Source organism: Pelobates fuscus, chromosome 2, assembly GCF_036172605.1.
Source record: "Pelobates fuscus isolate aPelFus1 chromosome 2, aPelFus1.pri, whole genome shotgun sequence".
Lineage (NCBI taxonomy): Eukaryota > Metazoa > Chordata > Amphibia > Anura > Pelobatidae > Pelobates > Pelobates fuscus.
In genome coordinates, this window is record NC_086318.1 from 158,439,249 (window position 1) to 158,464,057 (window position 24,809).

Below are 24,809 nucleotides of genomic sequence, written 5' to 3' on the forward strand. Positions count from 1 at the left end.
AAATGATTTACCTACCGAAGTCTATGGGAATTTTTTTGTAATAAAATTATTTGGAAATGTTTCCAACAGTATTTAATCATTTCGCAAGCTTGTTAAAAATCAAGGCCTAATGTCAGATAAAAAGGCCAGACATGAAAATAAAATGGCAGCTCACTTACCGCTGTCTTTAGGACATCACTTCTTGCACCTATGCCATCACCCTGCATTCAACTCAACGATAAATGCAATGACAATATCTCAAGCAAACACTTACCTTGTAGAGTACTGTGCTGCGACTTGGCATAAATCTGATTTGTATTAGGATTCAGCCAAAGTATTATTTCATGTTTACAACTATCATACATCAAGCCTGTGGCAGTGAGCTAAAACAGGAGAGCTGTCATTGCCCAAACAGTTTCTAAAAGCTGTGTACTTGGACATTGGCAAGGTGCTGCACGTTATACATTCTGGGTTTGTTATCACAGACAGTGTTTGGGTATGGTGGAATATAGTAGAAATCTAATATATTATAAATAATCTGTTTATAAATGGGTAAAAGAAGGAACAATACCTATTACATTTTATACATAATCTTTTGTAATCCATGTTCTTTACTATTCGTGGGGACACCAAATGTACATTATTGGGGGCCAATCCTTTGTTGTACTTCCAGGATGCCGTTGTATGAGTATTCACCTACGCTTATGTGTCCTCATTACAAGAAATGCATCAACTCATCAAATGTGAGACCACCTTTCTGTGCATTTTACAAAAAAACATTAAAGGGACACTCTACTGGCCAAATATTTTATTAAATCACTGCTTATCAGATATACCCCAATGAAAACACACATGCAACTAATGATGTATTTTTTTTTTCCATTGGGGTAAAACCAAAAACAGTTCGTAAAAGCTGCAGATCTATTGTCTGAAGCCTTTACAAGCCCTTTCCTTTCAACCTAATCTAGCAGCCTGTAGATGCCCAAAGTAAAATCATGTATGCATCCAATTATGCTTTGTTTTCCACTGGCTGTAAATCAAAAACCTACAGATCTCTTGTCTGCAGCCTTTGCAAGCCCTTCTCTTCCAACCCCGCTCAGACTTTCCATGGCTGTCCAAACAGACTTCACAATGCAGCTCAATGAGAAGTATTGACAGCCAGGTGGTGTAACAAGGCTAATTTAGAAAAGTGCCAATTTCTACTGAAATCTGCACTTTTTATAAAATGAAAAAATAAAAATAAACACTCATATCATTACATATATATATATATATATATATCATTTCAAAGTACTTTAGTGGTCTGGAGTGTCCCTTTAAAATGTGGCTAATTGCTTACATGATGCATAATGCTTTTTCAATGTAGTAATGACTGGTTCTTGAAGAATCGGTAATGTTAACCTAGTCATGATGTTCATAAAGATAAACTGTATGGATTTGGATGTTGGATAGACCACAGAAGTTACATAATGGCAACTCAGCTGGCATAGAAAACTCCACTTTAAAACGGTAGATAACAAATCATATTAAAGCGGCTTAAGATAGTTTACACCAAAAAGCTGTACTAACTGATAAGTAGTTTGTGTCTTCCCCGAGGTGCATGGTAAGAAATATTTTTAGGAATTTGGTTTCCACTTGCTCATGTTGTTGCATTGTAATTGGTTTGCTAAAGGCCTGAACCTCTGACTTGACATCCATTCCCCCTTACAATCAGTGTGCAGCCAGTTCTCCCAGTCTAAGAGCTGGGCATCAATAGTACAGAGGTTATTATCTGGGTTCTGAATACTGTTTTCTGTTGGACTAATATAATATATATAAAAAAAAAGCTCAACAAATAATTAAAATGTGCAGTGTAAGAAGCTGCTTTAAGGCTATTTTTGTTCTCACATCCTAGATCCTTTTGATCTTTTGCTGGATTGTAGAAATGACTTGACATTCTGGAGAAGTTCTTCGGATGTAAATGTGTGTTAAGAATTCATTTGCTTGCCAACTGTTTCATGCTTGGTGGTTTCCAATTTTTACCACAAATGATTTCCCACATATTTTATCTCACTTGTTTATCTTTACATATTTATATAAAATCGAATTGTTAAGGATGCAAAGTTGTTTCAGTCTTTGAGGCTGCCTGCAGATGCCAAACGCAGAGGAACACACCAATACAAAAATCTCTCATATATATATATATATATATATATATATATATATTAGTAGATTTAACACAGTAAAAACATGCATGCATTTAATTATGCACTTTTATTATCCATTTTTCATTGGGGGTATATCTAAGCAGCATGTAAAAATTACAGAACTCTTGTCTGCAGCCTTAGTAAGCCCTCCACTTCTAACACAATCCAGACTTTCTGTGGCTGTCCAATCACAGGCTTTATAATGCAGCTCAAAAAGACATCTTTGCAAGGCAGTGCTCTGGGCAATTGCTGCATCTTGAATTTATCTCCACTGAGCTAAACAACCAGGAGGAAATATGGCCAGTTGCCTGATTGACAGCCGTGTGTGTAACATTGTTAATTTATAAATGTGGCAATTTCTATGCATATTTTGCACTTTTGTAAAACGGAAAAAAAGTGGATACACTCTTCACGCAAAGTTTTTAATAAAAAAAAAAAAAAAAATCCTGCCCCCTCCCCCCCCGCTCACAAGTTTGTAACTTTGTTTAAAAACTAACACTATATGGTTAGGAACAAAAACATGTATTCCTGACCCTATAGTGTTTAACCCACTATTTAGGTGGCTTGCCCCCCTTATAAAATGTTAAAACTCGCCTTATTTCCAGCGATGCATTGGTTCGCCGACGCTGGCCCCACCCTCGATTCGCATCCTTCGTGACATCTGAATTTCCGATTTTTAGCCAATTCAATGCTTTCCCCTTAGAGAAAGCATTGGATTGGCTGAAATCTGCAAGAATGCAGGATGGAGGGAGGCAAACACTGTTTTGGCCAATCAGCACCTCCTCATAGAGATGCACTGAATCAATGCATCTATATGAGGAAAATTCCGTGTCTCCATACAGAGCGTGGGGACGCTGAACGGCTGTGTTACCTGGTTATTAAATGTTATTCTTTGATGGCAGAGAAGAGAGCGCAAAAAATATAGTATCAATTAAGCTATATAATTTAGTTAAATATATAACCTAAAATTGTATAATTGATATACAGAATTTTGTGATGAATAAAAATACCTTAGACATGTAATTTTTACCAGCAGCTAAAACACAAATAGAACTTCCCAAAATCAAAATGCAATATATATATATAGTGTCAGCGCTTAGTAGATGCGTCCCTAGGAGATGATCTCAGGGATATTGAGAAAACAATTCTACATGGTTAGAGATCCTAAAACATAGTCCATAAGTCTCATATAAAACATGAAATATGTAATAGTGATAAAAAATGATGTTAAAGATAATAGTCACAGAGGGGAATAGGCAGAATCTGTATCCATATCAGTGTTGAACCTCACGGTATACTGTAAAAATTAAGGACACTCGTGCACTGAAGCAGGCCGTCCATGATCTGAACTCGGAGGAACGCTGGAGGTAAGTCCCGCTGGATACTGAAGCCTTGATGTAATACCAAGTACTGAGGGTAACGTCCGGCACCGTCAACGCGTTTCGCCCTTCTCATGAGGGCTTTCTCAAGATAGGTGCTGCGGCCGCTGCCTTGCAGTTATATACTCTGTCAAGCGGCATAATCATTTTCTTAAGGTTATACACTCATAAGTTTATACCCCAATTTAATTTCAAATGTATGTTTAAACTGTCCTCTTTTGAAATATAGATGAGGACAAGATAACTAAGTGGTGATAAAATCGGTTATCTGTTATCTTTTCCATAATTTTTTATCACTATTACATATTTCATGTTTTACATGATACTTATGGACTATATATTAAGTTCTCTATCCATATAGAATTGTTTTCTCGATATCCCTGAGATCATCTCATAGGGACATATCTACTAAATGTTATTCTTTACTGCTGTAAATCAGAAATAAAAATATTACCAACATTTTTGCTTCAACTGAATTCTTTATTCATGATTTAAAAAAAAGAAAAACACAAATTACAAAGATTTTCTTTTCTCGGTTTTATAATAATCCAGGAATTTCAATAGTGACAACTAACAAATAATGTATTAAACAAAGAATCAATGCTACATTTCAAGGAATGACTGACTAAAGTTTTCAGTCTAAACTATTTCGCCCTGGTAAAGATTCAACAGCTATCCATGCATTGGATACATGTCACTTTTACAAGCAAATTTTTATAATGTGGTAAATATTGACCACAGTTTTACTAAAAAGACATTTTAATCATCTGTGATAACTTTCTAAGTATGTACAAAAGTTATATCTACAGCAGAGGAATCAATCTTTGGAATATTCTCTTTACAAAATGGAAGAAACCGTTAGTCCTCATAGATAGACGGACATGTTTTAATGAATTTATTGGCATACCTGGATATGGTGCTGGTGGCCTGAATTCCACCATTTTCTCTTCTAAGAAGATAAGGAAGTGGGTTGTACCAATAAATGGATTAGCCCAAAATGAGTGAGACCAATTTAAACCTTGTTGAACCCGAACCATCCTAAACATTGAAGGCAATTGTGAGCTAAACTGTCTGCCTGCTTAGCAAAAAGAGGAAAGCCCCAAGACTTCCAGGGAAAATCAGGCAAAGTACCAGGTTATTGATTGCTCACAAAACACATTGTTTGGGAGAATTTTCCTTCCCTAGGTGCAAAATATATGATTGGCTTTATAGATGATCAATAAAACACAATCATTTAGAACAACCAGTGTATTTCATTTTATAATGTGCAGGTTAAGAATGGATCATTTTCAATACACCCTGCTTCACATTAAGCTAAAGAGGACCCAGTGTATTGATTGCTCAAAGTTTAAAATCTTGCTTAATTAAGCTTTGGAATCTCAGCAGTTAACATACAATTCATATCATAACTAGCAAATCTGATCCAAAAGTGTGATGTTACGAGTCATAATGAACAATGGTTAGTCATCAAATCCTGTACTAGAGAAAATAAACATCACAAAGCATAAACACACACACACACACACACACACACAAGCAAGCAAATTAAAAATTAATTTTTTTAAATACGTTTTAAATGTCACAATGAAAGTCTTTACTTTGGTCAGCTTAAAGGCTCACTCTGAGCACCATACATACTTCATCTTAATGAAGTGTTTATGGCGCAGAAACCCTGCATCTAAAAAAACATATAATAATTTTGGAGATAAATATCCATTTTTCTGTGTGTAGACTCACCTTCCTGGGCTGTCAGTCAGCCGGAATACTCTCTTCCTGGTTGGGGATATACATTTTGTGCAACTTTTGCCTCTGGTGCAAGCACACACAGCATTCTACCATCAGATGCCTTGGACAGGCTGCCCGTGGCTGAGTGAGTTAAACACATCATCTTAAAGATCCTACTGTCCCACTTTTAGGCAACTTAACTCTCTAAGCTCACTGATAAAAAAAACAAAAACAAAAAAAAAACCCAGAACAAGCAAGCCATAAATTGGTTCTAGTTTTGACCTCTGTCCTCAGTGGAGAGGTCAGATAGATAAAGAAATGGAAGCTGCACTTTTGGGAAGTTAAGTCTCGTTAAACTGAGTGCAAGAAGTTGCCTGCACCTGCTGGACTACAGCTCTTATCGTGTTCAATGAGATTCTGACTGAGGCTGGTGGGAGTTGAAGTATACATGTGATGTAATATAATAGTGAGGCAACCACTTGCTAAACCGCTTATGTGGATTTTAACTCCAATCAACCTTATCCGGATAAGAATTTTAGTCCACGCTAGCTTTTTTTTTTTAGCAAGGCACCATTTTTATGGACACACAAAAAAGAATACTTAAAAGCAGCACTTGAACTAATACAACCCTAAAATAGGATTTTTAAAAATAAGAATCCCTATATCTTAATACAACCATCCATCTCGATGAAAAGTTATGGACTGGAGATGTTTTCAGTGCTTCAATCCGAGAAGCATTTGATTAGACAATAGCCAACATTAACAAAGCCGTGACTGCTGGGTAGTGGATCTTCACCAGCTGCGTGAGCCAGTACTACAGCTAATGAAAAGTACATATTCAGGGCTTATCTGTGCAAATTTTTATAAATGATTTTTTTAATGATACAATGAAATTTATTTTTGGACATATAGTTTCCCTTTCACAGAGACACTATACAATTATACAGAATATAATAATGTAATAAAGTAGTAATTTAAGAACAGAAAGTACTCAGAGTCTCTAATATTCATGTCTTTCTCTCCATTTCCTGAAATAAAATACTAAAACACTTATTTCCTAATAACTGCCGGTCTATAAAGTCTTTCATCTTCTGTCTTATAATAACAATAAAAACCAATGGAAACAAGTAAATTAACTTATCAATAAATTAAGCTGTGCATCACAAATACGTTATCAAGGTGAAAAACAGGCACTTGACAGTTTTATGTGCAAGGCAAAAACCTTTACTGTTAACAGTATAAGGCAGTCTAAATTACAACCAGTGTATACATTCACTAAGGAATTACTTTTATTTTTGGTAAAACCAAGTTTTATATTTGAATGTGTAATGTAGGCACAATCAAGGCACCACAATATTTCACAGGTGGATATTTTGTTTCTATGTGGAAAAAGAGTGACCTATTAATACCTTTGTACTGATTCAAAAAAATAGAAGTGCAAATTTGTATTTTTTGGATTTTGATAACTATAAAAGTACGTAGGTATACAATACTTAGGAGATTTTGGTATAAAATGACAACATGGAAAGGGTGACTCTGGCCCATCTGAATGGGTAGAGATTGCATATTGCTAGGTTGTTGCAGTTGTCATTCTAATTCCTCCCAGCTTTCAGCGAGGTTGCCTTTGCTCCGTCTTCTAATACTAACCAGTTTACCAGCTGATTTAATGCTCCAACGCGAGCTGTTTCCTGAACTCATCAGGGTGGTATATTTAGTAGATCCTTTGGTTTCGTCTTCCCAGCCTGGCCAGGAATTGCTGTCTTCCAACATATCTTCTGGAACAGACGGGGGCTCCTCTACTGTAATTTGTGGGGGTTCCCAACCTTCAATTTCATCCGCTTTCTTTGGTTGAATGTTCTGTTTAATGGCCAAACTGTCCCAAAAACCAGTTTTTTTCTCTGTCTTCACCTCCTCCTTAGTTTTCACAGAAGCTCTATAAACAATAATAATTTGCAAAACGTTGTTATAAATATTTATGACAATTAAAATAATGACTTCATGTTAGAGTTGGCACAAAATACTACGGTTCTTCCTTTAAAGGGATACTCCAAGCACCAAACCAGCTGAAGCAGTTTTGGTGTATAGATTATGCCCCTGCAATGTCACTGCTCAATTCTCGACCATTTCGGAGTTCATTCATTTTTGTTTAAATTTATGCAGCCCTAGCTACACCTCTACTGGCTGTGACTGACTCAGGCTGTATGATAAAAAAAATGGTTTAATTTTCAATCAGATCTGACAGCAAAGTGTGTTTAATTTATTCAATGCAATTCTAAGAGGAGTTGCTGATTGGTGCAGTGTGGCATTTTGCTGTGCATGCACGATAGCCTCTGAATGCTTTCCTATGAGATTGGCTGAGCCAAGGATCGGTGACAAATGGGGGGGGGGGGGGGGGGGGCGGTAACCTAAACAGCTATTTAGATCTACAGTGTCAGGAACACATGCTTGTATTTCACTATAGTGTTCCTTTAAGCTAAAGTTGTTTTGGTGCTCATAGTGTCCCTTTAATTTTGAATGTTTCCTGTCGACATCAGAATAAAAGCATTGTGAGTGTAGTATTCACAAACAGTAAATATCAGCGCCCAACCAAAACCAAAGTCAACTGCAATTATTTTTCCACTAGAGGAAGAAGTGCGAGGGCTAATGATAGAATTGTGCGAATTTAAGAATAGAACTAAACTAACTCTGAAGTGAGGATAAACATGGAGTCTGCTAATTTTAGCAATCTTTCATATAACTGACAAATTAGCTGCATAATTAAAGAGGCTTAAAAATACCCAATCTGTGAAGTTTATCATTTAACAATTTTTACTAATCCAGAAGATGTTTAAGCAAATAAATTGTGTTTTCTGTTTTTTTTTTTTTTTCTTTCTAGCATAATAATTTATCCGCTAATGGTCTGATCAGTCCTCGTGCCTCACACAGGGGAACTATAACGAACACAAACAGACACACACATAAGCTGCAAGGTCAAATGAATGTACTGTATCAATACAGCAAGAGCAGCTGGGAGACGTGGGAGGGCAATGGATGCATATTTTCAAGCTGTAATCATAGACTTTAATGCATTTTGAAACACAAATGCCTGGTTGTTGCAAGGTTACAAAATTGTGGTTTGTACTTCTACACTACCATTACTGAACCTGTCAGAAAGAGTGCTAAATCTCACATACTCCTCCCGATCTATATGTTGTCATATGATCCCTGCATATATATTTTCAAAGAATTAACTAATAAAGATTCCTTAAAAGCACATCATTCCAGATTTCTTAGGCATCACTACATCCAGCATTTTTGTGTTCTAGAACCATGTTAATTAAACCTATGCATTTAGCGTTTCAAATAAATGTTACTCTTTATGAATTTATTGATTTTAAATAATGCAGTTGTGGATGGGGTTAAAAGGAAAAGCTGACTTGCATTTTAACATGAGGAAAGAAAAATGTGAAGGACATAAATTGCTTGTTAGAAATATGTGGCAGAAGATGGGAATGCAGGAGTAATCAACAGTCTTTAGAAGTAAAAATGTGATTATACAGCAATATCGCTACAAAAGATATAAAAAGGCAGACACCAACGTGTATAAGGAATCACAGATGATTACCAGTAAAATGACAGGATGTCCGTGGCACAGTTAATATGTTGGACAGTTAGAGCAAATGATTACTCTCCATTTGAGAGAGATTTTTTTTTTTTTTTTTAAATCAACGTTTACAGGATATGTTAACAATTAGGATTGTTAAATAAAAATCTAATAATTCAATCTGGAAAGCAGAAACGTTGCCAGTGATAAAGAAACAAAGTTGTACTGTAAATGCCCACCTGTGCACTGAAAAAGCAAGGCCCATAAGGAACAATAAAGGAAAATGGCATGTGAAAAGACAATAAGGAATTTACTACCAAAGTCTGAGCTATATTTGAGCACTGTTTAATTATCCTCTAGTGACCAGCAGTGACGCATGTAAATAAGACAACGGTCTGACACACACAAAAATGTTGTGAATGTAAACAATCCCTAGTGGTAACGTTTGGTTATTTCAACAAAGCAGTTAATGGTTCAAGTGACAGCGCTGCTTAGAAGTAAAACACAAACAACAATATTCCATAAATACTTACATGTATAAGTATCCCTGGTTTCCATTACAAAGTATCCCTGAACATGCAGATCTGTGCAGCTTTTCAGAAAATACCCAACCGACTTCAGTAAAACTGGATTAAATGAACACTACAGGCGCTCAGAGCACTTCATCTTAATCCCCTGCTTAACCCTGCAGCTGAAAACTTGGTTGGAACTTCATAGAGGAGACCAGCACGGGAGAAAAGGTAAACAAACAACCTTTTCAAGCCCTGGCATCGCTGTCCCCATCACCTAAACTGTGACTTAGGGCAATATAGAGCTAGGGGTACATATTTGTATTCCTAACACCACAGTGTCCATTTATAAAAAAAAAAAAAAAAAAGAAAACGAAAAAGAAACTGACATATCACCACACTTTAAAATCATGTGTTGCAATAGAAAGTCACCGATTTTGCCTCGGTGACTATAGAGGTTCTTATCCACAACACAAATGGATAACTAGCTACATCTCAGATACACATTTACAGGGTTATTTACTAACGCGAGAATTCAACGTGAGTTTCAAAGTTAAATTCAAAGTAGCCCAACTAGTAAAATTCTCCAGGCTAGAACCAGGGGAAAAAGGCAGGAGATTAATGTCACCAGTACCATAATAGCTCTATTCGTTACAGAGATTGAAATGTTACTCCTATAAAATTAGATTTGTTCTTCAAACAGAGCATTGATGAGATTGCAATTTGGGCCTAAATTGTAATTACCTTTGGCAGAGCTGAATAACTCTCAAACCCAAGCTAGTTTTCTAGGTGATGAGGCCTACAATTTGCATTTCTCTTACTTAATGATTCCTAGCTTAACGAATTCCCAGCTGAACCCATCATTTTTTATATCAGAACACTTGAATATAAAGTGAAGTTGCACAACATCTTTTTTTCTGAAGTACAAATTAGTCTTACTTATTGGATTTAGGAGATTTGGGAGATTTCGATCCTTTTAGCAACTGCTGTTCATCATCCTTGTTAAATATAGAGGTTACATCCTTCCAGCCTCGGAAACTGGCCCCCTGGACCTGCAAGATAATAAAGGAGAACATATTACTACAAGAAAAATCAATCAACATAGTCAGAAAGCCATGAAGTAGTAGTAGAAATCAAGTTATGAAAGCAACAAAAGGCAGACAAAGTAATGAACAAGATGTGCTACTCAAAAAGGAACGCAAAAGAACAAATTTATGAAAAAGTTGTAAAAATAATACATAGTGGAAAAGATCATCAGAGTTGATAATTCAACTGGAAAAAAAAAAAAGATACTAGAAAAGGTTCTAGAAAATATTTCTTAACATACAAGTTTACAGAAAACAAGGAAATAAACTGGATCTTACAGTGTTGTCCTAGATTTTGTCTTATAATAAATGTATATATATATATATATAATCAACACAAATCACTTTGAAGTGAGAGCATTAACATAAACAAACGAAAAAATAAAAATAAACTATAACGATAAAAACAACTCCTTTGTGGAAAATAATAAATATAATTATATTGTGTGTGTAGATATATATCTACATACACACACACACACTATTATTATTGCCATTTATATCGCGCCAACAGTTTCTGTAGCGCTTTACAATATTATGTGAGGGGGGATTTAACTATAAATAGGACAATTACAAGAAAACTTACAGGAACGATAGGTTGAAGAGGACCCTGCTCAAAGGAGATTACAGTCATATATACACACACACAGAATTATTTTTATTATTTTTCCATAAAGGAGTAATTTTGTTAGTTGTTTTTATCATGATGGTTTATTTTTATTTTTTCATTTGTTCATTTTCTAACAGCAAATAAAAGCTACATTTTAATTTTAAATAAAAACTCATTTTCACATATTTTGTATTTCTTTTTGGCTGATTAGCACCAGCTACAGTGACATAGTAGCAGATATTTTTATTACCGTAAATATATATATATATATATATATATATATATATATATATATATATATATATATATATTCAATTGGAATAACATAAACCACATATTTCAGTACTATATTGTCATAAAAATATGACTTCACTTTTTTGATATGGTCCATTTTAATGCATACAAGCCCATTTAAGAATGTATAATCAGACATAAATTATTCCAAGTGCAACATATATCTTGTCATTACCAGTGTTACCCTGAAGGTGGCAGGCTATGTCTGAACAGATTTGCAGGAAGGTACTACCAGTCATGAAAGTACTAAATAGATGGTTATCACTCATACATAGTTTTATTAAGCAATATTTTTTGCAATAAATCATCTAAAAATGTCAAAGTTCCCATGAGGAAATGATCAAAAATTCATGATTTATTTACAAAGCTTTACAATGTATGGCCAAGTTAATTTTCTTTGTGCAAAATACGTGAGAAAACAAAACCGCAAAATGTTGAGTAGGTTAAGAAGAAACAAAAACAATACCCATCCCCCTATGAAAACTATAACCTAAAGCTGCAGCCTCAACATTGTATATAAAAATGTAAGCATCCTGTTTGGTTTAGCAAATTCAATCGGCATTTTGTGTATGTATGTGTGTGTGTGTGTGTGTGTGTGTGTGTGTGTGTGTGTGTGTGTGTGTGTGTGTGTGTGTGTGTGTGTGTGTGTGTGTGTGTGTGTGTGTGTGTGTGTGTGTGTGTGTGTGTGTGTGTGTGTGTGTGTGTGTGTGTGTGTGTGTGTGTGTGTGTGTGTGTGTGTGTGTGTGTGTGTGTGTGCATATATAAATTTGATCTGAGCATCATTAATTTGCTGATCTGACACTCTTGTCCGATGGATAATGCCAGAAATTGAACAAAACTGACTTGTGAAATAAGAGAAGTGTCCAACTTTCTGGAAATAGTCTGCCTCTTGGCACCACAACAACGCATGCACACATTTTTGGGTGGGCGACATTAGCAGCAGGGGAAATATCAACTCTCTTGGCATTATTAAAGCTCATCAATGTTTTAGCAGGGGCAGGAATAAAAGTACATGAAATGAATAGATCTATATTTTCCCCAAAGACATGGCGTAAATCATGACACACTGCATTTAAATAGTCACAGAATGATACTTATAGCATTCTTGTGTTTTAATAATGCAAAAAAAAAGCTACAATTGTAGTGGGTTAACGGGGATGGGGGGGTGTAAAGTGTAATTTATTGTTTGGCATCGGCTGTTGTTCTGCTTCCTTTCTTAACGTTATGTCCAGAATACTTCCTTCCTCTCCTTTCTAAAAGCAGCGGAAAAATGACAATACTTTAACTGTGCAGAGTAAATGTCTAGTGAGATCATACACATGGATAGCAAACACTTTAACATCGTGTGCCAAAGGTCTGATTATTCCACACTGAGAAAAACAGCACCTACAATGGAAAGCTCAAAAAGCAAGGATTCCAGACTTCTTTCCAGGAATTCATCCTGATCCTGTGTTATAAGACAACTGCAAGCTTTTGTCTAAAAGGGAAACTAATGTTCCGCAAAGATCGCAAGACCACGTGAGTGACAGTGCAGGAGCTGTTTATTTCCACCAAAACCACTTCATTGTAGTGGTTCTGGTGCTTACCGCTTTAATGCACGGGGTGTGAAAAATTCAGTTATCAAGCCTCTGTTAACATTTCCTACTATATTTTATTTATTCAATACAACCCACTTGTTATTGTGACACATCCTATTTAAAATGGTGTGAAAATGACCATCTATATTTAATGCATTAAGTGGGTAACGCACAAATAATTAATAATATTGATAATTTTTCATGATCCTGAAATAGCATTCTTTAGAGACACTTACTCCACTTCATGCAGTCCTCCCAAATCAGGAGCCCCCCCAATCTGATCTATGTGTTCTGATCATTTTGAATAAAAAACAGTCCAGTAGAAATTGTGGAGATAGTCTAGGTGTAGATGTAGTAGTTGAGATAGTCAGCCCAAGGTAGAATTTTGGCTGACAGAATAACAGCTCTAGTGTCTCTCCTATAGCTGCAGCAATTTTCATAAATTGCTGAATTTCTAAGTCACTCTCAGAGCTGAGAGTGGGTGCAGAGTACTCTCTAAACTTTGCAACATTGAAAAGTTGTTATGGTGCTTAGGACCACCTTACTAGTAAGTGTCCTTGGACAAGATACCCAACAATATCCCCATACCTCACAATCTTCGTAGATTAAAGGTGATGAAAGCCCTGCTCAAACGAGCTTACAAACATCCCCTTTCCATGATTGTAACATGCTGCGGAATAGCTATATAAATGATAATAATGTGACCGTGGACCAATCACTGGCTACCCTGCTATACCAATATGCCGTTTCCCACTAGGGCACTAAAATACATGCAGAGATTTGCCCCTCTGCTGCCAGAGGTGTCATCGGGGTGTCTCATCAACTATGTAACATTAAAACACAAATGGGTGATCATCAAGTCTTCTATTTATTGGAATAAGACATGAAAGATTGGCTGAAATATCTCAGCCAGTTCTTAATAGACAAAATAGATGTCACTGGAGGCTGATCAGTGCTCAGGCATTTATTGCAAGAGAGACATTCAGAGTATATTTTGCATTCAAAGACACGTTCAATTTAATACACTACCCAAATACATTAAATACACTCCAAGTTCATAATGGCCAAAGAAAGCCACCATTCATGTAACTTACAAGTTAAAAGTACATGGAAGCTCTTTTAATGAATGCTACCACTGAATGACTCCGGGAAAAACATACCTTAAGAAGGTCATTTATATTTTCCCATAAATCTCTGGCAGCAGTCACCCTTTGGAGTGAATTACAGGATCATAAAGAAAGAAAGAGCATTTACTGTCCTAACAATAATATAAGGTGCAAATCTAAAAATCTAGATTATTCTTAGGACAGTAAATGCTCTTTCATTCTTTATAAATTACTACTTCCTATAGGGTTGCCCCCTAGTTTTCTGTCCAGTATTCTGTCCTCTTAACATTCATGTAGCTTCCACTCTGTCTCCTTTCTGATTTACAGGATCACACTCCGTAATTTACTGGTGTACTGTGAACGAGTTTCCTCAATCCCAATGAGTCAATAAGGTCTTAATAGAAATTCATTTTAGATGAAAGAGTCAATGGTGCGTGGCCATCAAAGGCCGTTGGGATGTATAGCAAACTTGATTGACAGCTGAGAGAAAGACCTATTTTATTTCCCACCCCAATCTAAACATTCTGGATATATATGAAATGTTATGATCTGTAAACATATGTACCATGACAAGTACACTTAAATATAGTGGATTTGGGGCACAGGCTTTGCCCCTGCATTTTGACAAATGTAAACACTACTATTTTGAAGAAACGGGAGTGCTTATATTTGTCTCTAGAGACTGTCAGTCTTAGATTTAGTAAGCATTTAGAGACACTTTCCTTGTGCATATGTTCAATATTAGAAAGCTTTTAAATTTGGTTTTGCAAAACAATTTGAATGGTTCTTGTACAGAAGCATGGGATTTGATGACGCTCTATGAGAGTGCTGCACTCTGAACGAGAAGCACTGGATTGGATCACAGATCAAAAGAGGAGCGGCTGTTGTGGTGTTGATGCTGGGACGGCACTGCAAAAATGGGGAGTTTAACTCATTTTTCTATTTAACAGAGTGACTCAATCTAGAGAACCAGAGGAACACCAACCTCAACTGCCTTGATCTCCAGCATTTCTCCACCAGACTCCAAACTCTCCTTTTACCCATCTCAAATATAACTTGCCCCAACTCTGCAATCTCACTCTACAGCTTAACTCTCTCCTTTAAACTCTATATCATGGCACCTCCTACAATTAAACGCAGGAAGCACCCCCAATTACAACCTGGCACACCAAACTGACCAGTTACCTCCAAAAATGTGTAGAACTGCTGAACGCTGCTTGAGAAAGTCTCACTTTCCATCTGACTTCCTCCACTATAAATTTATGCTGCACTCATACAGCCTGGCTCTTTCCGCTGCAAAACTCAATTACTTTAATAACCTCATAAGTACACTGTCCCATCAACCCAAACACCTATTTCACACTTTTGATGCTCTTCTTCGCCCTTTTACTCCCCCTCTTTCTACCACCTTGTCCGCCACAAACTTTCGATCACACTTCACTGAGATCTCTACAATCAGAAGATCTCTCTAAATTATCTTTTTCCCCTACCAATACATCACTCAACCCCACTCCCTCCACCATTCTACACTCATTCGCACCTGCTACAGCAGAAGAGGTTTCTGCTCTGCTCCGGTCCCTCTCTTGCTCTTCCTCTCCCTAGAATTCTCAATCTCTCCCTTCAAACATGTAACTGCAACCCCAAAGCCCAGCCTTGACCCCAACTCCCCATCCAACTACCGCCCTATATCGCTACTGCCATTTGCCTCCAAGATCCTCGAGACAGTTGTGTACACCAGACTGACTGACTTTCTCGAATCCAACTCTCTGCCTACCGCCCTTCAGTCTGGATTCCGCGCTGGTCATTCTGTCTTCCTCTAGCATGTAAGCTCATTGAGCAGAGCCCTCCACCTCTCTGTTCCTGTACGTCCAGTTATCTGGTTATAATTGCATGTCTGTTAGTCAGCCCATTGTACAGCGCTACGGAATCTGATGGAGCTATATAAATAATAAAATAATAATAATTAACTTTCTGTAAAAGTAAAGCAATGTAGAATATGTTGTGTGTGTATATTATATATATAAAAAAATTATTTTAAAGGACCACTTAATTCACTTCATGTCAATGAAGTGGCATGTGTGCAGTAGTCCTGTCAATTTAACCATTTAAAGTAGAACAGTGCAGTCTTGAGGAAACTGCAATGTTTAGCATTAAGGGTTAAACACACTTCCAGTGGCTGTTACACTGACAGCCACTAGAAGCGCTTCCACCACTGCACTGACTCAGTAAAACGTGACTCACAAGTCTCAATAGGAAAGTAATGATTCATTGCTTTGATGCACATGTGGCGCTCGCCATGCAAGCACATCAGGACCGTGCTGGTGTAGGCCATGCTTCCTTCAGGACTGTAGTAAGAATAGACATAAACAGTGAGGATGAAGCTAATCCCTTTATTATTTTATGGAATACATGGGGCATTAGGAATACAGGTTAAAGGAATAGTGTTCCGTTAAGGTGTTAAACGGTTTTAGATTACAGTGGAACCTCGGAACTCGAACTTGATCCGTTCCAGAAGGCATATCGATTTCCAATTTGTTCAAGAACCGAATCAACATTTCCCACAGGAATTAATGTAAATTAGTTTACTCCGTTCCAGACCCCCAAAATTACATGGATGGGTAAATGTTCTTCTGGCATTACATACAAAAGCATATAAAGGTTCAAGTTTAAAATACCGTATATACTCGAGTATAAGCCGACCCGAATATAAGCCGAGGCCCCTAATTTTATCCAAAAAAACTGGGAAAACTTATTGACTCGAGTATAAGACTAGGGTGGGAAATGCAGCAGCTACTGGTAAATTTCTAAATAAAATTAGATCCTAAAAAAAATATATTAATTGAATATTTATTTACAGTGTGTGTATAATGAATGCAGTGTGTGCGTATGTGTGTGTGTGTATGAGTGCAGCGTGTGTATGAGTGCAGCGTGTGTGTGCATGAATGCAGTGTGTGTGTGTATGAATGCAGTGTGTGAATGCAGTGTGTGAATGCAGTGTGTGCAGGGCCGGTGCAAGGATATTTGCCGCCGTAGGCAAAACATTTTTTGCCGCCCCCTCCCCCCCCCATATGTCCTGACTTCCCCTCCTCCTCCCTCAGTGGTCCTTACCTCCCCACCCCCGTGTTCCTTCACCCCCCCCCCCAGTGGTCCTGACTCACCCCTCCCCTAGTGGTCCTTACCCTCCCTTCCCCTAGTGGTCCTTACTTCCCCCTCCCCTCCCATAGTGGTCCTTATCCCACCCCCTCCCTCTCATAGTGGTCCTTATCCCCCTTCTCCCTCCCATAGTGGTCCTTATCCCCCCCCTCCCTCCCATAGTGGTCCTTATACCCCCCCTCCCTCCCATAGTGGTCCTTATCCCACCCCCTCCCATAGTGGTCCTTATACCCCCCCTCCCTCCCATAGCGGTCCTTATACCCCCCCTCCCTCCCATAGCGGTCCTTATACCCCCCTCCCTCCCATAGTGGTCCTTAACCCACCCCCACCCTCCCATAGTGGACCTTATACCCCCCCCCCCCTCCCATAGTGGTCCTTATATTTTTTTGTTATTATTAATTTTTTTTTAATTCTTATTATTTTTAGATTATTATTTCTTATTTTATTTATATTTTCTTTTTTTTCGTCCCCCCTCCCTGCTTGATATATGGCAGGGAGGGGGGCTCTCCTTCCCTGGTGGTCCAGTGGTAGTTCAGTGGGGGGGAGAGGGGGGCTGGCAGAGCTGTACTTACCTGTCCTGCAGCTCCTGTCAGCTCTCTCCTCCTCTGCGCCGTCCGTTCTGCTCTTCTGTCAGCTTACACTGTAAGTCTCGCGAGAGCCGCGGCTCTCGCGAGATTTACACTGGGAGCTGACCGAGGTGCTGAACGGACGGCGCAGAGGAGGAGAGAGCTGACAGGAGCTGCAGGACAGGTAAGTACAGCTCTGCCAGCCCCCCTCTCCCCCCAGTCTGTATTATGGCAATGCAAATTGCCATAATACAGACCTTGACTCGAGTATAAGCAGAGTTGGGGTTTTTCAGCCCAAAAAATGGGCTGAAAAACTCTGCTTATACTCCAGTATATACGGTACCCAATATCTCAAAATAACAAATACCTCTAGCCAACAAGCAGACTCCACTCACATTGCCGCTCCCAGTATGCGACTCCGGAGGCGGCCTCTGGTATACCCCAAATGGCGCCGTCTGCACCATGTGCCAAATCTGATCCTCCCGCTACTTCTTGAAACCCTGTGAAGGTGGAGCACGCCGATGTCACATCGGAATGTGACGTGGAGTTGCGTGCCTCCATGCTCCTCCAGGTACTCCACTGTCCAGTCGCAGATAATGCTACACTGACCAACACACACACACACTCACAGACAGACACACACTGACAGACACATATTTACACACACATCATTTTCTTTATTGCTCCCTACCTTTGGGACCCGATGTGGGGCCTCTCCCTGGGGTCCAGTGGGGATCTTCTATCAACTCCTCACTTTTCGCTCGTGCAATTTAGTGATCCCGGAATATGACATCATATTCCGGCGCCCGGCTTCACTACAGACAGCGCGAGCAAGGGAGCAGTGAGGAGCATGATTACTGAGCTCCCTCGCTGGCCCTCCTCCGCGGTCGGGTAACGTTTAGCAGAGTAGGCACCTGCAATATGGGGAAAGTAGGTGCCTACTATGCTATAACACTAAGCATGTACTCGCGGCTCGCTGGGCCGCAAAAAAGGCCATTGTGGGCCGTGAGTTTAAAAAGGGAAATAGCGGTCTCTTGGTAGTGGAACTCAAATGAATCTTTCAGAAGACCAAGAAAAGTCTGGGAATAGTCCCCCCCCTCAAAACTAATCAGAGGTGAACCGTGCATTATTCCCCAAATATGTTATGATACATAATCAAGGGGCCTGCCAACTGTCCTTTGATTTTGACAGCCCCAGTTTTTGGGTCGTGACCTACAATCTCGACTGTTTCCTGTCGTATCGCTTTAGAGACCAGGGAATGGTCCACAAAAAGTATAGAGCAAGCACATCATTAGAAAGAAACCGTGCTCAATTGTTGCCGAGTACACTAACAGAAGCCAAACACAGAGAGATGGATGCAGGTCTTCAGGAAGTAAGAAGTCTTTATTAACATACCGATCGGGTCTCACACTGAACTTGTGTTCAAAAGGTATGAGCCCAAAACACATGGAGTACATTCCTTATATAGCAATATAGCTCCTCCCATTAATAGCTACACCTACACATACCCTTAACCAATCATTGAGCAGAGTATAGACTTGTTCATCTGGTCAGACCACATGGCTCATCCAAGACAAAGGAGAAATAAGTGCAATTTCAGTTCCTGCATTCCTGCACATGCTCAGTACATTAATGACAGTATCCTAGCTACGTGTAGCTAACTAACTGACACAACATACACATATGCCACGTGGAAATCTCGGCCTACTAAATTTACATTTCACTGAAATTCCACAACACAATGCCCTCAGTGGGTTGGCCAGCTATATTGGCAGCCTGCCTAGTGTGCATTCACCCCAGGCTGACCTGGCAGTACTTTGGGTGGATCCGACCCCTTTGGGTTTAGCCAGTGACACAATGGCATCATTGGCCCTCCCACTTTGCCCTCCACCAACCAGTATCCTGCTTCTCAGAACGCCTATGTTGGGGGGTATGCATGCACTCTTATTTCAATCTGGTTTACAGAACGGATATGCATGTAACACACATTGGAAGGTGATTTGCATGCACTGACTGTTAATGCATTAAATTATCAACCTCTGCTAGGGGATTATGGCTTGCAGTGTGGTGTGTAATACCCTGCTCCAAGCCTCTAAATTTGCATTAGGTTATTTCTTAAACAAACACTACACACACACAGCACTTCAGCTTTATAAAAGTGCAGATTTCAGTAGAAATCATCACTTTACTAATTGGGGAAAGAAACCCCTCACTGGCTGCCAATCACATAAATGGGGTGAATGTTTTCTACTTCGCTCTACAAAACTAATGGAAGGGACAAGCGCGCTGGTCTAGAGTGCGTCTGCCTCCCTCCCTTCTCAGTGAGCTGTACTACATATAGCTCATTGAAAAACACACAAAGCCTCGATAACCTATGCACTTGCAGCTCCTGCAAAGAGCCTTCTCTCTGACTAGTAAAATTCCTAGGCCAGACTTAAAGTCTGTGCCAAAAAGAGGGGAGCGGCTTGCAAATGCTGCAGGTCTGTAGCTTTTGGAAGCTATTTTTTAATATGCTCCTTTGGAAATATGCATAATACGAAAATACATGTATGGGTGGGGGGAGGGTATAAAATAGGTATAATAATAGATAAAAAATAATAATCAGTTAAGTGTTAACTATTCTTCCTTAGTACAGGTGAAAGGGTGCGTCTTGAGTGTCAGTGGTGTTCTCATGCATTACAAATGTTTAAGGACAGGGCAATTTTCCCCCAGCCACTTATTTAAACAAATAGAACAAAAATAGTTGAGCGAATAATGGGCATCTAGACAAAACGTGTGCTAAGGTCTTATTATAGACACCCAAAGTGTTTATACAGAAACAGTCATTAATAGCCACTTAACATTTGGAACGGCTGCAAAAGGCATAAAATTGTATATACAGCTTCTTCTAAGGAAGGCGGCTAACGGATACACATGTGGAGTATGTTGACTGAACTCCTAGCACCGGAATGAAGCATTCCAGGGATAAGGCCCTTCCAGCAGCCTGCAAAAAGAAATGCTAAACAATGTAAACATAATGAAGTGCCACATTTAGTCCACAGACATAGAAATAGATAAGTAAATTTGTAATTAGTAGTATGTATTTTAACACGCAGAGTGCATACAGTTTTATATGAAGGCACAGAAATGTGGTGGATGGTGTTCTATGCTTCTTCCCCAACATAACACGAGCCCTGATACTGCCATTGCAGGTCTATACAGGGGCAAAGGGAGCCTTGGAGACTCTCGGTTTACTTCTATGCCCACGCTCCAATTAATATATTTTTTTTGTTTAAACAAATTCCTTAAAAATAACTTTTGCAGTTTTAGAAATAAAGTTACTTTTGAAATACAAAATATTGACACCTTAAATTACAACAGATGTCTTTTAGTAGCATTACCTACTATCAAAGATTGTACCATACCATACCATACCACAATGCTTATAATTTCACTTAAGCATGTGAATAAGAAGATAATAAAAGGAAGGAAATGGAAGCAGATAAAGCATGGCAGAGAGTGCATGGGCTGGGGATCCAGGGGAAGCATGATTGATTACAAACTTAGCCGAATACGATATTTGGTGTCCAAGGTGACCAGGGCTTGTGGAGGACAAGTCATGTTTAATGGTAAATCTTCCTTATAAACCGTAATAGTGCATGCTCAGACATATTAGTAACTTGAGTTTTTAAGTAGGTTTGGACTATTATTGCTCCTTAAGATAGGAAGTAAAATAATCAGCAGGGCATTATTCCTTTGTCTGATTTTGACTTCTTTTACATAGGAAGCATACTTCCTGCATATGGGAAAACATATTGACGTTGGCAACGTATTAAACAAAAACATAGGAACTCTGCTAAGACACGGAGCAGAAGATTACTACTGTACCTGCCTGTAATAATAATTCCATAAAAGGTTTCTTTTTTGTTTAGGTTATTTTAGGTTTTTGCTTTTTGTCAAACAGTTCAATGCAACAAATAACAAGGGAGTAGCAGCAGAGTATTACCAAATGGTAGTGGTACAAAAACAATACGTGGTCGTACATCATCCTCTCCTAAGTTATTGTTATATTTGTTATAAAACGGGAAAATGATAGGCCCCATTTTTTTTTTTTTTTTTTTAAATTAAAGACTTTGCATTAATTGTCAGCATGGCCAGCTTTAACAAAGCACAAAGACAGTTGCCTATAGCCCTGACACCTCTCAGAGGCCTAGCCCGAACCACCAAACTTGAGGAGTTGAGAGGAAATAGATTTTCTCCCAGAGATAACCTAGGGGGGGGGTCACCATTATAATGGACAAGGGGCCAGGAACAGCCTATAGTGTATCACTACTCTGCTGCCTCATGTTTAAAAACTGTTTTGAAATATAGTTTTGAGCTGCTGAGCAGTGGGGTGTTTTGCAACAGTTATCTGAATTTACTTTTTTTTTTTTTTAATTCTTTATTTTTGAGTGCAGAGTTAAATACATGTTTCAGCGTTGTCACATGACATAAGAGAGAGTAACAGTATATATCACTTCGAGTATGCATGGTATGCTGCACTTTTTTTTTTTTTTGGAACAGGAGTAATACGAATATACAAACAAGCTTATTAACATACAGAGAAATCTTGTTTAGTCCTAGCTGGAAATGCATGTCTGTAATTATATAGGCTTGCTATACGTGTGGAAATGTGTGATTGTAAGAATACGTCTCGTGTGCAAATCACATGGGAGGCTCTATAGTAAAAACTAAAAGTAAAAGAAAACAGTACATTCCAAGTAAATTCACGTTTATAGTACTAAGATCATTATGTAACCTGAACGCTATTTTCATTTGCTGGGCTATACAATCAAACATGCTATTCTAGCTGATAGACACAGTGAGCTGGTGTAAGTCTTGCTATCTTGTGTTGCAGTTTACTAATAAACGACCTGTTGCAAAAAGAAAGGTCAGCTGGGTCTATAGCTTGGTCACAGCATCTTAACAGAAAAGCAGAGGCTTAGTGAGTAATCTAGATACACGTAGAAAAAAAAAAATAATTATTAGGGGTAAATAGTCCAAACTTGAAGGGTACGTCCAAAGTTCAGCTTCCATACAGGATAACGTCCGGGCAGAAGCACAGTTCACATGGTGTGAGTGTGGGCAACGGCTGGATGCCAGATGATGAGGTAGTCCCTATGTGCCTCGCCGATACCCATTCTGGAGGCCGTGAATGCTGATCTGGAGCAAGAGGCTAGCGAGGTGCTGGACCGCTGTGGCTCCTCCGGTCCTGGCAGTGGTAAGAGGTTGTTGCTGGCTGGGTGCTTGTCTGGTGGCTGAGCACCTCTTCCCTTCGGATCTCTTTCAGCGGTGCTGGCTGTGCGGCGTGCGGGTGGTGTCGGCGGGTGCTTTGTCTGGCGGTGGTGCTTATTTAGTTTTTGTGGGCCATCGGGACCCCACATGGTGGTGGGCGGTTTGCTGGAGCCTCCTGCCGGCGCCTTTGCTCGGCGTCTGTGAGGCTGTTTCAAGCTAGTAGTGCCCCGACTTCGCTGCTTCCGCCGGGTCTCTTTCTTGGCTTGTGCCCGTTCTCGCGGTGGCAGCGCTGAGCTTGGATGACCCGGCTGTGTGTTGATGAGTGTGCAGTGGCTCGTTGCCGGTGTTGTCAGTACCGGTACGGGGTGCGAGCATCCAGTTTCAATGCGGTCCCAAAAGCGCTGGCAAACCACGTCAAATTTCGCTCTGAAAGCCCTTGCCCAGTCCTCGGTATCTTGCTGTTGAGGATTTGCGGCCCTGCTGTCGGCCATCTTAGGTAGGCCTCGTGGTACCGCCCGGGCGGCATGGTTCGGGTCTACGTCCCCTATGTGAGTGCGTGTCTTTCGCTGGTGGACCGGGATGACCCCCACCGGTCCGGGGGGGGGGGGGGGACTGGGATCTGTCCGCAGGGAGTCCCACAGGCGTAGTGGGGGGAGAGCGGCCGTCTCTCCTGCTCCCACCTGTCGAGTAGGCCTCCGACACTCATTTGGCACAAAGTGCTTTTTTCTCACCGTGAGGGGTATCATTTTGTTCTGCCCAGTGTGCCCAGTCGATTGCTGGCTCTGTCGGCCCGATTAGTCTCCGTTTGGGTAAAAAAAAACAGGTTAATTAGCAGCTCTGTGCAGGAGCCCATGAGGTTGTCGACCAGTTGGTTCTGCAGCCAGGCCCCGCCCCCGCAACAGTTATCAACCGTAAGCACGTATAGTTTTCAAAATACAATCCAGGCCTCACTAATATTTCAGCTGATGTTGACATTCACGTACGGATGCACAAGGACATCATAAGCTTTTCTCTCGTTTAGTGGGGTATGAGGCCTATAAAGTGCAGTTGCCTGAAATTAAATCTAGACTGAAGTATCAGGGGAGAACAATGGACGAAGAGGGACACTAAATGGACACCCAAATGGACGAAGAGGGACACTAATTTTAGTGTTGTTAGTGGGTATGTGGCCAGGGACAGTGGTGTACTGAGAAATTCTGTTTGGTTTAATAATAAAAAAAAGTCCCTTAAAATATAATTTAGAAAAAACAACAATGTATCATATTAACAGAGACTGATTTCTAAATACGTTTATTGTAGTTTAAAATACATTACTGGGAGTATTCTTGCTGTGGAACTCTGATATTCAATCACCAACAATATGGAGCTTTTAAAAAAAATAAGGACTCTATGATAGAAAAGAGGGTCATTAGGGTAGAAAAGAGGGACTGAGTGATTTGAGCCCAAACTAGGGACTGTCCCTCCTAAATTGGGAAACTTGGGAGGTTGCATATAGTTTCCTTACTAGAACCTCACCAAAAATTATTACACCAAGTTAGAATGACTTGCAGGGCATGTGGAAAACAGAAAAAATTAGGGAAAACTAATAGATTTCCTTAAATCATTTGACCGTGAATTGGTGATACAGATAGTTATTTCGGTTGGTAGGCAATAATCAATTTAAAAAAAAATTCCATCAATAGTGTTTTCTGGAAATAATCTATAAATTATCAAAACTAAAAACAGGGCATTTCCTTTCTTAACGAATGTGGGTGCATAGCAGCCAAGCTATTCTGTTTAAACTCAGCCTTGGGTAATATTTGTG

The 24,809-nt window shown here is 39.3% G+C and overlaps 1 protein-coding gene across 4 annotated transcripts in view; it reads right to left on the bottom strand.

Annotated features, from left to right (window-relative positions):
* Positions 1-5,819: 5,819 nt before the first annotated feature.
* TDRP (testis development related protein) overlaps positions 5,820-24,809 on the bottom strand; it is a 161,104-nt gene continuing 142,114 nt past the window's right edge. For all 4 annotated transcript variants that reach the window (XM_063442904.1, XM_063442903.1, XM_063442902.1 and 1 more), the window contains 2 exons: positions 10,301-10,413; positions 5,820-7,202 (listed from right to left, as the gene is read on the bottom strand). In XM_063442904.1, the coding sequence (XP_063298974.1) occupies positions 6,857-7,202; positions 10,301-10,413 (459 nt within the window). In that variant the 3' untranslated portion in view covers positions 5,820-6,856. The remainder of the gene's footprint in view (positions 7,203-10,300; positions 10,414-24,809) is intronic.